The 15,248-nt window shown below is 28.5% G+C and overlaps 2 protein-coding genes across 3 annotated transcripts in view; one reads left to right on the top strand and one right to left on the bottom strand.

The window, feature by feature from the left end:
- Positions 1-8,103, bottom strand: part of LOC107454722 (mitochondrial thiamine pyrophosphate carrier) — a 13,321-nt gene extending 5,218 nt beyond the window's left edge. Inside the window, exons 1-5 of one of the 2 annotated variants that reach the window (XM_016071999.3) lie at positions 7,908-8,103; positions 6,760-6,902; positions 6,166-6,318; positions 5,391-5,570; positions 2,626-2,809 (exon numbers count right to left, since the gene is read on the bottom strand). In XM_016071999.3, coding sequence (XP_015927485.1) covers positions 2,626-2,809; positions 5,391-5,570; positions 6,166-6,318; positions 6,760-6,891 — 649 coding nt within the window. In that variant the 5' untranslated portion in view covers positions 6,892-6,902; positions 7,908-8,103. Of the gene's footprint in view, positions 1-2,625; positions 2,810-5,390; positions 5,571-6,165; positions 6,319-6,759; positions 6,911-7,907 lie in introns of both variants that reach the window. The other variant, XM_016071998.3, reaches the window with a different exon arrangement.
- Positions 8,104-8,436: 333 nt separating this feature from the next.
- On the top strand, positions 8,437-15,045 carry LOC107454721 (exocyst 84; the record flags this gene model as incomplete). Its single annotated transcript, XM_016071997.3, is given in 2 exon segments — positions 8,437-9,007; positions 13,369-15,045. Coding segments are annotated over 2 exon segments (2,058 nt in total). The 3' UTR covers positions 14,864-15,045.
- Positions 15,046-15,248: the final 203 nt, after the last annotated feature.

A 15,248-nucleotide genomic window follows, 5' to 3' on the forward strand; every position in this document is an offset into this window, starting at 1 on the left:
TGGATCTAAAATGAGATATAAGTACAGCCAGGAATTGTATGGATTTTGATCTAAACACTCAATTCATTAATTTGTTTCATGTGTTTTAAATTAATTGTGATGTCTTCAAATTGACTGCTCCAGCAAGCAAATAGAATCTAACCCTATTCTTACCAAACAACGAAGAGAATTTAACAAACATTTATCTTTCAGGTATGAAAAAACAAACAAAATATCTCCACATACTACCAGGGTTAGGCACCTAGCCCTGTTTTTCAGTAATATTAGGAACTTTACTTAATTTTCATCCAGTCAGAAGACATAAACAGCGCCAGAGCTGGTTCTTCTCTCTTCAAATTTTTGCACTACACCAACAAAAAGATTATGAGTCGTAAAGATTTAATGTTCACCTAGTGGAGAACATACGTCATTGTTTGATAAGCCATTAGATTCGAAATCCTGGCCTCCAGCTATCCTACAGTAGAATAAGTGACAAAATGACCAAATGCCACATCAGTTTTATCAGTACTATATGCTAATTACAAATATTTTTAGCTCAAAATTAATTTCAAAATTGGAGAGAGAAAATTTAAATGAATGTACAGAACAATGTAACATGTGCTAGAAGCAGCTAGGCTAGGCTTCAGCTATCCTACAGTGTAATAAGTTACACACTAACCACATGCAGCACCAGATTTCCCAGTACTATATGCTAATCATCCATTTTTTGTTGTTGTTTAAAATTATTTAAAATATTTGAGAAAAAGAATTGAAATGAATGTATAGTACAATAGAACATGTGTTAGAAGCAGGTAGTACTACATTAATGATAAAAATATTTAAAAAAAATCGAAATTTAATGCAAAAATAAAAGTAAGAACAATGAAACAGAAATTAAGTAAATAAAAAACAATTCACAAGAGCAATATGCCCATCTCAATTTATATTTTAAGTTATCGATAAAAAAAGCTATTTACCAAATTAAATAAGAAGCATTTTTATAGATTTTGCAACAATTGTACAGTGAAAGCATCAATTTATACAAAACAAAATTTCACAGGACATTAAGATAAGGGTGCACAACCTTTTAGAATGAAAGGCCATATGTTCAAGTATTTAGGCATGTTTACATCAATTATGATAAATTTAATATAAAAATCAGTGTTTCAGACATAATTCTTTTTATAAATCAACTTAGTAATGCATTTGCAGTTAATTAAATTCCTTTAAATAATAAAATTCATTCAAAACTGAAGAATACTAAACTGATACTTTTCAAAAAAAATTTCTTTCATCAAAAATATATTTATGAAGAAAAAAAAAACGAAAAAAAAAAAGATGGGAGAAAAGTTATGGTTTCTTATCACATCCTGTGACACAAAAGTTTATTTTTTTAAAAAAAAATTAACTCTAATGTTCCTGAATGGAAGAAAAAAATAAATAAATATTTTAGTCAGCAATGTAAATGCAATTAAAATATTTTAATTAAAAAAAATTTCATTGGATCTAAAATGATTTAAAATAAAACGGAATAACTCAAAATAAGATTCAACATTCAGTTGTTCAGTACAGTATATTTTTAACTTCAAGACATTTACATTTAGAGAATTGAAAGAGATTTTATGAATGTTAAATCTTGAACGGTTTTTTAAGCTACAAAAAATTAGAAAAAAAGTTTTAAAAACAGAAAAGTTTGAAAGTTCATGTTCAAATTTTGCTTGTTGTAATAATATTGTATTAAAAATATTGAGATATATATAAAAAAAACATGTACTAATGAATAACAATAACTAAAAAAACAATATAGAAAGAACTTAGATAGACAATGAAATTGGTACAAATAGAGCATGTCAAAAATGATGATTAAAATCCCTAATTTAAGACTCACAAGTCATAATAATATTGCACTAAAAAAAAAAATCGGACAAACCGTATGAAAATGAGTAGAAATAAATGCCGAAAAACAAAAGAAAAATAGCTTGGGAGAAAAATAACTTTGCTAAAAGAAAAATAGCTTTGAATACAATATTACGAAACTTGAAAGTTGTAATAATATTGCATTCAAAGTATCTGGATTTAAAAAAAAGCACACAAATATCAGACAATAACTACTGAAAACACGATCGATAAGTTACTTGTATTAATGATGAAATCAATGCTGATAAAGAGCGAAATCAATGCTAAAAAATCAGTAAACAGCTGAATAGCTTTAGAAAATTTTTTGTTTAATTTTCAATAATAATCTGCTCTTGACAAATATAAAAATGTTAAAATGTAACAAAAAAGAAAAATATTCAAAAACTAATTTTTAACATCATGAATGGAGAGATGATGAAGTGAAGTTTCATTGCCAGAGAAATACTATACTAAATTAAGTCAAATGACAAATGCATTATTTTTGAACCAAAAAAAAATTTAGCTGAATGCTACGAAACTAAAACAGATATGGAAAGAAAAATTTTTGAATCCACTTAATTTTTATATTTGTAACAACAGTATAAGAAGAAGAATTTCAGTTAATTTTTATACAATCCCACTTTCATCAATTTGACTGCTTATGATTTTCTTTAGAAAAATATTTCATATTCATAGGCATTTACATGTTTTTACAGCATTGAGAAATTTATAAGAGCACACATTACTTACATGGAGGTTTAGCATCTGTCTTGAACATATAATTCCAAAGACTTTGAAACAATTTATAGAAAGCAAATTGAGCCCCTGCATTAGGTGTAATCTGTACCAATGTTGGAGCTAATCCTTTATAGAAACTAAAAAATCCTTCAGTACAATACATAGTTTTTGCTGCATGAAATATATTTCTATAAGTCTGAAATTAAAAGATGTAAGATGATTAAAGTAAAGTAAACTTTAGTATTAATATATCACAATGTATTTGTTAAATATAAAATAACAAAAATATAAAAAAAATATTAAATTTCAAAAATTGAATTGTATACATTTGCTCAAACAAAAAAGATTAACTCTATAATTAAAGAATTTAACACGTAAAGTTAAGTGAAGAATATATCTATTCACATATATTTTTTTATTAGATCAAACATTGTTTACTAGCAACTAATTGGAATGTTCTTATCCCATATTTGTACACTGATAAACACATTCAATGTAAAACAAGATTCCTTAGCGATTTCTAATTATCTTTTAAAGCTTTTTACAACATCTTCGTTCACTGTTTCTTTTTCAACTAATAGTAAAGGATTATAAGAATCTCTGACTTTTGGAAATGCTACAGTAAAAGCATAGAAACAATACTTAAAGCACAAGAACAAAAAAATCAACATGTTCTTCACAAAACCATGGTTAAGCACCTGCCCAAATAGTTAGGGCTCTATCTTTTAATGGCCATGGTTGGAATGCCATGTAATATTAACTCTTGTCAGACAAAGTGCACAGTGCCTGAGCTGGTGCCCCTCTTTTTAACTTCCAACCACATCATGAAGAGGATTTTCAGCCACAGCAGATTCAACCAACAACATTTCTCAGCTGTCAGGATCAAACTCATTGGAACCAACCAACATTGGAACACTACTTAATATATTAAAACCACAATTAAAAAAAACAAAAGAATATAAACCAAAGAAACAGCTGCATAAGTGAAGAAAACTTGCTTTTCAAACAATAGAGAACCCTTGCCTTTGAAATGTTCTGAAGTCTATATTTTTTTTTTTTTTTTTTGAGACTAAGAGGACTAATCAATAGAGAATACAGTAAAGAGGGAACTTAGCCTTTATTTTTATTAAAAGACCATCTCTGGATATATCTAGTAATATTAATGCAATAGTTAGAAACATTTGAAAAATAAAATTTGACTCATTCGCAATTTTTTTAACTTCATATTTAAGCAAAATTCGAGTTACTGAAGAAAAGAATTTCTCTCTGAACTTCTACAGCTTAACTAATGAGAGGACTTTCAGCCATGGCACATTTAAGGCGCACCTTGCTGCATATACAAGTCGGCTGTTTTATTAACTGCCGGATCCAAAAGATAGAAATAAATAATTTCTATAATCAAATTGTTTTGGGTTAAAGCCCCCTTGCAATCAGGCTAACTGTGAGAGGTTCTCGTGGTCTCCCTCTCCATGTAACGCAAATGCAGGTTAGCTCCATCAAAAAGTCCTCCACGAAGGCAAAATTTCTCTCAATACTCGCTCCAAGAGTTCCCTTGTCTTCTGGATTGGGTTCAAAATTACAAGGATGGAGTTGAACATTAATAGTCGTAAACCCACAAAATCGGGTCGGCTGTTCAACGACGGTTATAAAATAAAAATCAAATTGTTTAATATATGAGTTTTTAATTATAAATATATCTTGTTCAATCCTTACTTGTTAATTCTATATCAAGACAAAAATATAATTTCCACTCTTTTAACCAAAATTATATGAAAGGAGTACAACTATGTTCTATGAGGTAAAATGACCCCTTATGAATCAAAGGTTGCGTACTCATACTTTAGTCTTATTAATAATAATTTGAAGTATTTGTAAGCAGTTGTATCCCAAAAAAAAAACAAAAAAAATCATAGAGTAGGTTAATTTTACTGTTCTGTTAATATTTGAGGTGTGAAACTTAAAATAAGAGAGTAAACTTAACAGAGATTATGTTAATAATTTACCATTATTTCATAGTATGTATCATAATATAACTAAGCAAAGCAATCACTATAGAAACATTGATCAAATATTAAACAAAAACACATAATTTTCAAATTTTCTGACTTAATTTACAGCTAAATAAAAGTAAGGTTAATTAAACTTAAAAAAATAATAACTTGTTAGTAAAATACAACAAATCAACTTTGTTATTCATTTTTTTATTTTATATTTCCACAATTTAACAGTTTTCCTTAAAAATCTTTTGATTGAATTCCAATCACTGGTCCGAGAAAGAGAATGTTGGGTCAAAGAAGGAGCTGGGAATTTTTAAAGAATATATCTTTGGAGAAAAAAAATTAACAAAAAGTTTACAAAGTACAAGGGGTATTCTCATTATCCCTAAACGTTTTAAGAAGTGAAAACTTAAATATGATGTGTTAAATACACGTCCAGGTGTGTATTGGCCAACTCAGTCTGTAAGCATGTCTATCACTTCATCATATAATGTTCTATTTTTGATAGTGAGTAAGAAAAACAAACTAATGCAATTAGTAGTTCAATATAAAATATGCAACATAACAAAAATAACAATAATATCCAGAAATGTACTGAAATTAACATGGTTCAAGAAAATATACCATTGAATCATGATACAAAGCTGATCTTATCTGAAGCATAAAAAAATTAGAAACAGATTTATGTACAAAAAATATTATTAAGTTTAGATAATAAATTTATATATTATAAGTTTAGTTAATAATAGAAATTTATTAACATTTTTAACACTAAATCACCTTAGGTTCACCTTGAGCAACAAGCCTTGTTCTCAAAACATCAAAAGGTAAACTTCCGGTTGTAGCTACACAGCCAGCTAATGCACCACAACTGAAATTGATTAAAGTTTTAGCATCATGTTGAAGTTTCTCAGGCAAATTGGATTCCGCTTGTTGAGTGAGTATTTCAAATGTTACAAACTAGAACAAAGGAAACCTTATAATTATTATTAAAAAAAATTGCTTATAACATGAATGTAAGAACAACAATTAAATCAGAAAGCTGATTAAACTCAAGTCAACAAAAAATACCAAATATTAAAAAAAAATGAGCAAATGATCCCTGAATGTAATAACAGAGTTTTATTTATTCATTTTTTAAAGGAAAAAAAATGTTCAAATTTCAATTATTATTTTATCAATAAAATTTTCCTTGTTAAATCAAGGCTCAAAATATATTAGTTTGACTAGAATTAAATTTCCTACATTATTAGAGATATGATACACAAAAGAAGAATTTCATCTAAATAATTTTATGATATTTAATATAGTAATAATAATAAACATATGTTAAAATAATTAAATGAAATAACAACAAAATAAATTATAATGAAAGCAAAAAAATTAATAATTTAAGAACAAAAAAAAAACTTGTTTGAAAGTAAAATAAAAAAACTGCAGATTATCTACCTTGAAAAAACACATAAAAGAAAAGAAAGATTAAATAAAGACAAAGTTAAAAAAAAGTATATAAAAGGTTAAAATATTTTTTATAACAGAGCATGTAAAAGACTACCTGCAATGCACCATATGTGGTAGATAAAAATTGAGCTGGAACAATTCCTTTCCAAAGAGCTTGAATTCCTTCTTCTTTAAGAATGCATTTAAAAGCATGGGCCATGCCATGATATTTCGATTTACGACTTCCATCTATAGGCTCAATTTGTAACTGAAATTTAAGTATAAATCAAAATAAATAAATACTAATCATGATCAAGAATTCTATTATAAATAACAGACAAATCCACTTTAGGGTACATTTCAAATATTACATAAGCATGTTTAAAAATGAAAATGTTCTAAAATTCTACTGCCTGAAAAGCGAGATATGTACCATTCTCACAGCAAATATAAATACTGTTTTTGTGAATTGATAAAAATAAAAAAAAAAGCCTCTTTATAACATAATAAACACTTAATTCAAAACTTCATATTGAATCAAAAATAAGAATAAATCAAATCAAGTTTTTACAATTTGACCAAAAGAAATTAGTATAGGTACAAATTAAAAAAAAGAAAAACATGTACATTTCAAGTGAATTTTATTTCATAATACATAGTCTTATCTCAAACATTTCCTAATAGCTACAATTATTTAATTTTTAAGTACCTGGAATCTTATCTTAATGACATCTAATGGCTGAAATAAAGTACGTGTGACAAAGCCGCTGACAGCACCAGCAGTCATGTAGTCTAACTCATGAAACCTTCCTTGAGATGATGTTCTTTCAAATCCTACCATTTTCAGTCAATCTAAAAAGCTCAAAGCAAAATTAATAATTTAATATGAACATATTCTTGGAGAAAGTATTCCATTTAACTATTTAAGCAAATTAGCAAATACTTATAACAATAAAATGAAGAGTTTGTAAATGTGCATGGGAGTTTCATAAAAAATAAAGAACCGTTTGTGCTATCATCCTGAAATTTGGATAGCAGACAGCAAGGAGTAATTAGATTCTTCATGAGAGACACTTGAAAAATGAATTTTTTTTATTGTTCAATATTAGTCATTGTTTTAAATTAAATTATAGACAATTCTGTTTTTTTTTCCAAGTATTTAAAAGATAACATTAATAATGTTAGTTAGCTGAGAAGTTTATTTCACCAAACTAAGAGTTTTATGTTCTTTAATAATATCTTTCATTTATCTTTTTATATTACATTATCTAGCATTTATCTTTTAATTGTTACGCCAGATAAGCTTAATAATTAACATTAATATGGTAACATATGTGGACTATATAGCCAAATTTGTTATGTGAAAGTTACATGAAACCACATCACAACACATACCAACAAAATATGATTTCAAATTTATAACTTAATTTTCTCATAACTTAACAATTGTCTTGTCAATTACTCGATAAATTAGTTATATAAATAGTTAAACGCGACATTCGATAGACACTTGAAATTAAATACATCCTAGAAAAAGAAAAATATCTCATTTAATAAAATCTATTTAAAATCTAATTATCCCATGCTGAGTTGAAATTGGGAATTTCACAACGTTTTAAGTTACAATAGGTTTCGCAAAAACACATTTTAAAAGAGCACGAAAAATTAGATTTTTATAAGAATTAATTTTAATTTAGTATGTCAGTGTTAATAATTTATATTACAAAATAATTTAATTAAATTAACTTCAAAATATGCGAATTTCTTAAATAAATAGCATATATCAATTATATCTTAATAATTCAGCATATTTTAATAAAAAATTTTAACACAAACAATTCGGAGCAGACAACATACTTGCAAATGCCGATTCTGAAAGAACACCTCGACATATATTATAAATTAGAAAAAGAATATCTTTTTGCATCAGACATGCTTCAAATAAACTAATTAAAGAGATATTCCAAGAATAATAAATATATCATCCTAGTTAATTTCAAAACTCAAATCAAATTGCACTTTAAAGTAAACAGAAACATTAATTTAAAAACACGGTTAAAGTGTGACCATGATTGACCTTTATTAATAAAAAATCATAAATTTAAGATTCTTATTAATCTTTTAGGCTGTTGAAAAATTAGTTATTAAGTAATAGCTTATGTTCAAATGAATTTTTTAAAATAAAATGATGTTTTAAAGCGTGCTTAAAAATTTGTTATGACAGGCCCCATCTTAATTTCATACACTGACGCTTTTCTTAACTGTAAGTTAACTGTAGGCGTTTATGGAGAACGAAACTATGTCAATTGTTTATAAACATAAATGTTTTGAATTTAAATAATTTATAGTGATTATTCTATTCCCTTTTTTCCTACTATTTTCTAAGAAACAAGTATGGCTGATAGTCTTGCCAATAAGCTAATATCTCCGGAATTTAACCCTTTAGAATACGTGAAAAGAAAGGTCTTAGATTGCAACGGTGTGAAAGAACTACTTGTGGAAAAGGATTGCATTAAATCTCTAGCTGATGAAACTAATAGCTTATTAAAGAAAAATGTCTATAAAAATTACACGCAGTTCATTGAAACTGCTAAAGAAATTTCTTATCTTGAAGGAGAGATGTATCAGCTAAGTCATTTGTTAGCTGAACAACAATCAGTTTTGACATCTTTATTGGATGTCTCAATAGCTGCACCTAAAGATGCGGAGTCAACAACTGTTGGAGAAAGTGAAACTGATGAAGAAAATAACAAGAATTTGTCACTGTTATTGGAGAAAGTTGAAGGCTGTGCTACTGTTTTAGAGGTGCGAGGAAGAACAGTTCTTCATAATGGTGAACTTGTGGAGTTATCTGTTTCTGACTATAAACCACTGCATACTGTTTATTGTGTTTTGCTAGATGAAGGCCTTATGTTTGCTACGAAAGTGGAAGATAGCCGAGGACCAATGCAATATCGGTAATTAGTGTTTACATAAAATTACTATTCCTTTAACGGAAAAATTTACATTAGAATCCTGCACTAAGCTTTATCCACAATCGGGTAGTGTCTCTCAAGGTACTAAAAATACATATTTTTAAGGAATCCAAAAATAAGAAGATCAAAATTATCAACAAGTTTTCTCCACTTCCATGTAACAGAATAAAAAAAAAAACAGAACAGAAACAATAAACAGGTTCTTGATACAGAAACATCCTTTAAGTATCTACAAATTTCAGGGGTTGGAACCAAAATATTGCAATTATGACAATTTTTTAATAACAAACAAAAACTATTGAACATACCAATATCAAGATCATTAAAGATAATGTAATGTTTTAAAAAATCTTGAGTATTAATTTAGAGTGTAAGAAATATAACCATTAACATAATAGTTATTGACAACTAATTACCGAATATGCTATTATAGCAGTCATTATTAACAACATATCAAACAGATATTATCACAAGTACTTAGGGTATGATGTGGCCTGTGATGTAACTTGAGATCCTACCTGTAGTACCTTTGCCAAATTAGACAAAATTTTCCTATATTCAAAAACATTAAAACTTTTTATGGAATTCAATTCCAATTATTATTGTTATTATTTTAGAAAAATTAAAAAAGTAGATTTTAAATGTTTACGAATATAATTAAATTTAAACGCATCCTGTATAAAATTATAAATGTTAAGTTATTATAGAAATCAAGCATGTGTTTCTTGAAGTAAAAGACAAAAGTAAATAAAATTAGGGAGTTGGGTGACAGGTAGAAAGAAACAATAGGACCAAATATTAATTTTTTCCCTGAATTTCAAATAGAATACATTAAGCTTTTTTAAAGATTCAAAAAGGATGTAAAACATTACTCTTGAAAATATTAAAGAATAGAAAATTACAAAGATCACTTTTATTTTTATAAATTTTAAAATTTCCTTGAGGGGCTCTAAAAACTTGTGGCATGGGGCTACAGCTCCAGTAGCACCCTTATCAATCCAGGGGCCCTACCATGAACTACCGGGAATGGAATGAAGATTCCCGGCTGGAAAGTGAAACTGGGAAAGTTTGGTTCCATGAATGCTCAATACCGTACCATGAACACTCCCTTGGAATCAGACAGTCCAGGATAACTCGCTCTCAGGGCGTGGCTAAAATTTAACCAATCACACAATTTACTTTAGATTTTCTTTTTGAGTTTGGCAGCATTATCATGAGTAAAACGAAACGAGCTTCTGCTATTTAGATAATATTTTTGACTACTTATTGTTTTATTTTTATAATGTTTTTTGTTTTCATTAGATTAAAAAAACATGAACTGCGAATACTTTGAAATATTCTTCAATTTATTATACATATTAAAAACTTATTAATTAAAAACTGTCATATTTATCATGTATAATTCATAAAATAAAATCCTTTTTTCATAATAAATATTTCTGATATATCCCTTAATATGTTTCATTATTTATTTTAAATATATTTTAAAAAGTGCAACTCTTAAAATAATGATCATATTTTAATGAATTAAGATTCAAAATTTCGTGCCTGAGAACTGCAAGTAGATAGATTACTAATTATACTATTTTTTAAATCTAAACTAATTTCCAGAAAGAATTCAATTCCAGAAAGAATTCCAGAAAGAATTATCAGACTTCCAGAAAGAATTATCAGACAAAACAATTAACGCTTACCTTGATCTCTTTGAAATTAATTTAATTTCAGAAAAGTTCATTAGTTTTCAATTAAAATTGTAACAATATGAATGACTAAAAAGTTACTACTTTGCTTATTACTTTGGTTTATTTGTTACATTGTAAAAGTGACTGTTTTTACTGATAGTTAAATAAATATGTTCACAAGAAATTAATTTCTAGATCTGCGTAAAATTTTTTTCGTGATTTGTAAAATCATTTTTTACGTATGAAATTCTTAAAAATTATAGTTCAGGGAACTACTTCCGCAGCTTTTATAGTATATATTTTAATGGAAAAATGAGAATAAAAATTTTTAAAATGAGTAAGAGAAGAAGTAAATACAAATTTCATAAATATTTTTTTAAACGTTTTTATTCTTTTTTGTGTTTCTTATTATAAATAAATTGTTTACTTTATAATACATCATGCCTGTAAAAAATTCTTTTAAATATGCTGCCATTGGTGTATAGTATAAAGAACTATCGTTAGAAAGGAAGTTAAATATTGTTGAATTAAAAGTTCATCGAAAGAAAATTAAAAAAAAGAAATTATTGGAACTTCAGAAAAAGGTATTGGCCAAGTAATACATCCCGTAATAATAACATAGAAATAGTAACAATTATTATATAATGAGAGCATAATTATTTTTAGTTTGCCGTAATTTCTTAGTTAACTCTGAAAGTATCTTTTCGTTCACACATACTAATGAAACAAAACATTTCTCTTTTAATTATCGTCTTGAAAATGGCTCGGGCACGTTTATCTTATAGAAATTTTGTTATCTTCTCTTATGAAATAGAAAAAAATTAAGACATTCATCGACGAAATATCATATTTAGTCCTTAAAAATTCATCATTCCCTCCTTGGAACGACGATTCCAGGTACCGGAGACTGGTTGGAATGAAACCGATTCCAATTCCAGCCAAGAAACTCTTTCCAAGGTGTTCGTGGTGGGGAAAAATAATTCCCGTTGGAACGTGACGTCATTCCCAGATGGAATTTCATTCCATGGAGCTCATGGTAGGGTTCCAGCTATGTTAATATTATTCACAGTGATAATTGTTGAATATGATATTTTGGGTGTTGTTAAATTTTGTTTTAGCAACAAAAGTATTCTATTTGTAAAAAGATTTATAATACAATTCAGAAAATGTTTTGCTAACACATGGTCCCTACAACTATTTAGTATGGCTTATTCCATTATTCTTTCGTTTTTATTTTATTAAATATTTTAATAAGTAAGAGTCTGTGCTCCTAGGATAAAAATTTGTGGCAAAGGCCCGATATTTCAGTAAAATTAAATAGATTTTGATTCTTTTTATTCTATTATATGCTAGTTCCTAGAAATATTTATTTTTGTTGATTCCTGTTAATAAGTAAACGTAACTGATTAGTAAAGTTTACAACAACAACAACAAAAAAATTCCTGCTTTGCAAACTTAACAGTCACATTGGCAAATTAAGACTGGGTTCTTTATAACACAGAGGTACTTATTCTTCCTTATTTTGTACAAGAAAAGTTTAATTACAGATGTATTTAATAAAGTGCAGCATATTCCTTAAATTATTTTGCTATAAACTTTTAAAATCTATGCAGTAAACCTGTAAATAAGTAATTTAGTTTTAAATCTATTACTAATCCCATTTTGCAATTGATGCTAATAGGCTCTACTTTATTCTAACTTTCTTTACCTTTCATTATAATTTCCTAATTTTTCAAATTGTATAAAGCTTTAAAATACCAACAGTTACATTTTTGCTTCATTACTTTTATGTATTGAAAACATTGGCATGTGCATAGGAAACGCAACAAATAGAATGTTATCTTACTTAATAAATTATTCGCTTTAAGTTGGAAGAAGAAAAAAAAATGAGTGAGTTCTTAAGAAAGTTGACTCGATGAACCAATGATTTGGTTAGACTTTTTTTCTTCCTCATATGACCGTCGTTGAACAGCCGACCCAATTTTATGGGTTTATGACTACTAATGCTTTATGACTACTAATGCGTAGCCTTGTAATTTTGAACCCAACCCAGAAGACAAAGGAACTTCTGGTTCGAGTATTGGGAGAAATTTGTCTTCATTGAGGACTTTTTGATGGAGCTAACCCGCATTTGCGTTACATGGAGAGGGTGACCACGAGAACCTCCCACAGTTCGCCTGATGGCAAGGGGCTCTAACCCATGATCTGTCCACCACTGAGGATATTTCACGTCAGCAGTGTGGTTGGTGCAAGCTGGATGTGGATTTCGTATTGACTATGATTCGAACCCAGTTCGCCTCATTGGAAGGAAAACACTCTATCCCCTGAGCCATTACGGCTCTGGTTAGATTTTATTGATCTTGACTTAGCATTTTTGTTTCATAGAATTAGTTCTGCTAGCTTGCAAAGAATAAATTCACATGAAAGAAAATAAATTAACTGTCAAACTCAGCTGAACTATAAAACTCTATTTTATTCCCTCACTGTGCAAGCTTTTTAATTTTAAGAACATTAAATATCTTTAAGCAAATAAATCTTTTTTTAAAAAAGGTGTACATGGTCAAAATAACATTGAACATTGTTTTAATTTGCAGATTAATATAATGCTCTGATTGATAAAACAATTATTTTAAAATCTTGCTTAATTTTGATTTTTTATAGGTATCAAGCACTTTATGAACTAGATGGACTTGCTGTTGTAAATGTTAAAGAGGAACTGAGCATAAAAAATGCTTTCAAAGTTCTGATGTTTCCCGAAGTTCGAGTATTACAATGCCATTCAGCAGCTTCAAAAAAAGAATGGATCACTCGCATTGATCAAGCCAAAAAGAAAAAACTATCCCTGTTTGAACATCATGGAAGTCCTACTGAAGCGCCAAATCCTTTTGAAGATGATGGGAGTAATCCATTCGAAGATGAATATTCATCTCGGCAAAAAAGTGCTCAACTAGAAACGCCAGCTTGGTTACTTGAGCTTCCTGAAGAATTAGATGTTTGCATTGCATTGAGGCTTTTTGATAAGGCAGTCGAACTTATCCATCGAGCTAATGCCCATTGTTCTGCGTTTCCTCGCAATACTGCTGTGCGAGATATCAGGATTAGGATTGAAAACCGTACTAAACAGTTGGTTAATATTCTTAGTGAAGAACTCAAAGTTTCCCCTGATAAGTCATTACACGGCGGTCCAAGAGCAGCAAGAAAAGCAGTCGGTGTACTTGTTCGTTTAGGAAAGTCTTCAAGAGCCTGCAATTTATTCTTAAAGCGGTGTTCAGCTATGTTGAAACAAAATATGAAACAACAAAGAGCTGAAGGTGCTACAGCTAGCTACATTGAAAAATTGTGCTCTGTATTCTTCACTTGCTTAGCAGAAACTGGTAAAGAATTTGATAAAGCATTTACTAACAATGCCTGTGCCTCTTCATTTGTTCTATGGGCTAAACTTCAACTAGACCAATTTGTCCAGATTTTTTCTAAGCATGTGTTTACTCCTCAAGTCAGCTCTTCCATTGCTACAGAATGTATTGCCTGTGCCCGTAGTCAGTGTGATACTTTATCAAATGTTGGGCTTGATTTATCTTTTGTTTTAAATGATCTGCTTGCAGGTCAGGTAGAAAGACTTGTCACAGAGATGCGGGATAAGTTGCTGGAAGCTGTGAAACTAAGAGCTAATGATGACAAATGGCGACCCCAAAATTTACAAACTCCTGCTAACACTAAGAAACTTATGGATGATTTACGGGAAATGGGTATATCTAATGTTGAGGTTTATCACTACGATGAATGTTGGCTTGCGCTGACAGCTAACAACACTGCATTTGCTAAAATGTATTTGAACTTCCTTGATGATTTGTTAAAGTTATACACACCATCAGTGCATGTTCTCTTCAATGAAGCTCTCTCTATTACTTTTCATACACATTTATACCACATAAAAAATGCTTATCAGAAGGCTTTAGATTCTTCGGAAAGGCAGTTCATAATAAAAAATGCCAGTTTCCTTTTAGACATTTTAAAAATTGTTGTCGAAAGATATATGAGTAAGCTCAATCGCCCATGCTTAGTCACTAAAGATTTGCAGGAAGAGTTAAATAAGCTTGTTTCTAACTCAAGTAGAAGTTCTTCTTTCACAAAATATTCATCTACAGCTTACATTTAAAACTTCAGTAAAATTATTAAAATTGCTTATTCGTGTAGTTTATTTTTATATCCTTAAATATATTCATTTTGTGTACACTAGTCTTTCCTTAATGTATTCTTTTTGTTATGTCTAAATTAGAAAAAATAATTTTTATTTTAAATGGAATGTAGTACTGTTGCAATAAATAATGCTCAATTGTCTTTTAATTGTTACTTGGCTAAACAAAACAAACAAAAATTTGAGTCTAAAATTATTTTGTTTGTTTTTTTAATAAATACATTTAGTTTGTAATAAACTTCTTTCATTTGAAATCAAGTTTAACAGTTTCAGATTATGTGGTATTGCGCCTAGTAAATGGTCAGAAAAATATTCTACCTCTAATTCCTTATGACACCTTACTAGC

This window comes from Parasteatoda tepidariorum, chromosome 9, assembly GCF_043381705.1.
Source record: "Parasteatoda tepidariorum isolate YZ-2023 chromosome 9, CAS_Ptep_4.0, whole genome shotgun sequence".
NCBI classification, from domain to species: domain Eukaryota; kingdom Metazoa; phylum Arthropoda; class Arachnida; order Araneae; family Theridiidae; genus Parasteatoda; species Parasteatoda tepidariorum.